Genomic DNA, 1,119 nt, shown 5'->3' on the forward strand with positions numbered 1-1,119 from the left:
GACCCTGGGCCCTTTATCTCATATTTCCAATCCTCCTACTGAAGATTTTCAAATTCATTGCTCTTTCTACTCCATGTGTCTCAGTGCAACCTAGTAGTCCAGACCCCAAACCCCACTGTATTTAGTCTGTCTTACTGCTCCCCACTCCTTCCATCACAGAAATTCTTTATCATCATACATCCATCCTAGAACCCAAAATATTCCTCTGCCCTTGCAGAGCATCCACTGTTACCTGGTGCAGGACAGCCTTCGCTGTGCCTGCGCTCCCAAGATGCTGCCCTCCACAAAGCATCCAGCTGTTTTCCCCTTCCCAGCCCACACTGAGTCCAGCTGGCTTCTGGCATTCCCCATTTCCCACTGCACCCAACTGAGACCCCCCGCTCCCTCTAGGTGGTGGTCTCCTCAGTGAATCTTCCCACAAAGTCTTGTCTCTCTTCCTACACTCGGCAGGGTCTTCAAAAACAAACAGTAACTGCAAGTACTCAAAAAAAAAAATCTTCTGGATAGAATTCAGAGGGGAAAAAAATGAGAACATATTCAAGGGGGAAAAAAAAAGCCAACAGACAAATAGTAGCCCTAATGCTGATCCCATTCAATCAATGGGAACCTTGCAAGTGACTTTAACAAGGATCAGATTTGGCAAAAAATATAGTTTTCTTCCCTACCTGTAGAGTGTTCCTTAATGTTGTGCTTTACATTGTGTACAGGGGGAGCCATTAGTCAGAAAATTAATGAAGCCGCGAAGTAACACAATAAATTGTGGAGCACAGTACATTAACAGACTGACACGTCAGCTGTTAATTAATTTTGAGTAATAGCTTTACAAGATAATAAACTAGTGTTATTATTTCTGACAACACACTGACTGTATCCTCTTTCCTTCTCCAGGAACAGTACCAGTTTCTGTACAAAGCTATTCTCAGCCTTGTCAGCACAAGGCAAGAGGAAAACCCTTCAGCATCTATGGACAGTAATGGCTCAGCTTTACCCGATGGAAATGCGGCTGAAAGTTTAGAATCTCTAGTTTAATTAACACATCAAATTAAACACACACACATACCTACATCACACCAGTTGCATCTGGAGTTTACCATTAATATTTTCAGTTTTATACTTTGG

General features: G+C 42.7%; 1 protein-coding gene across 1 annotated transcript in view; it reads left to right on the forward strand.

The window, feature by feature from the left end:
• Positions 1-1,115, forward strand: part of PTPRZ1 (protein tyrosine phosphatase, receptor-type, Z polypeptide 1) — a 47,603-nt gene extending 46,488 nt beyond the window's left edge. The window contains exon 21 of the mRNA XM_010284419.1: positions 889-1,115. Coding sequence (XP_010282721.1) covers positions 889-1,029 — 141 coding nt within the window. The 3' untranslated portion in view covers positions 1,030-1,115. The remainder of the gene's footprint in view (positions 1-888) is intronic.
• The last annotated feature ends 4 nt before the right edge of the window (positions 1,116-1,119 follow it).

Source organism: Phaethon lepturus, unplaced genomic scaffold (assembly GCF_000687285.1).
Source record: "Phaethon lepturus isolate BGI_N335 unplaced genomic scaffold, ASM68728v1 scaffold3803, whole genome shotgun sequence".
In the NCBI taxonomy this organism is placed as follows: Eukaryota; Metazoa; Chordata; class Aves; order Phaethontiformes; family Phaethontidae; genus Phaethon; species Phaethon lepturus.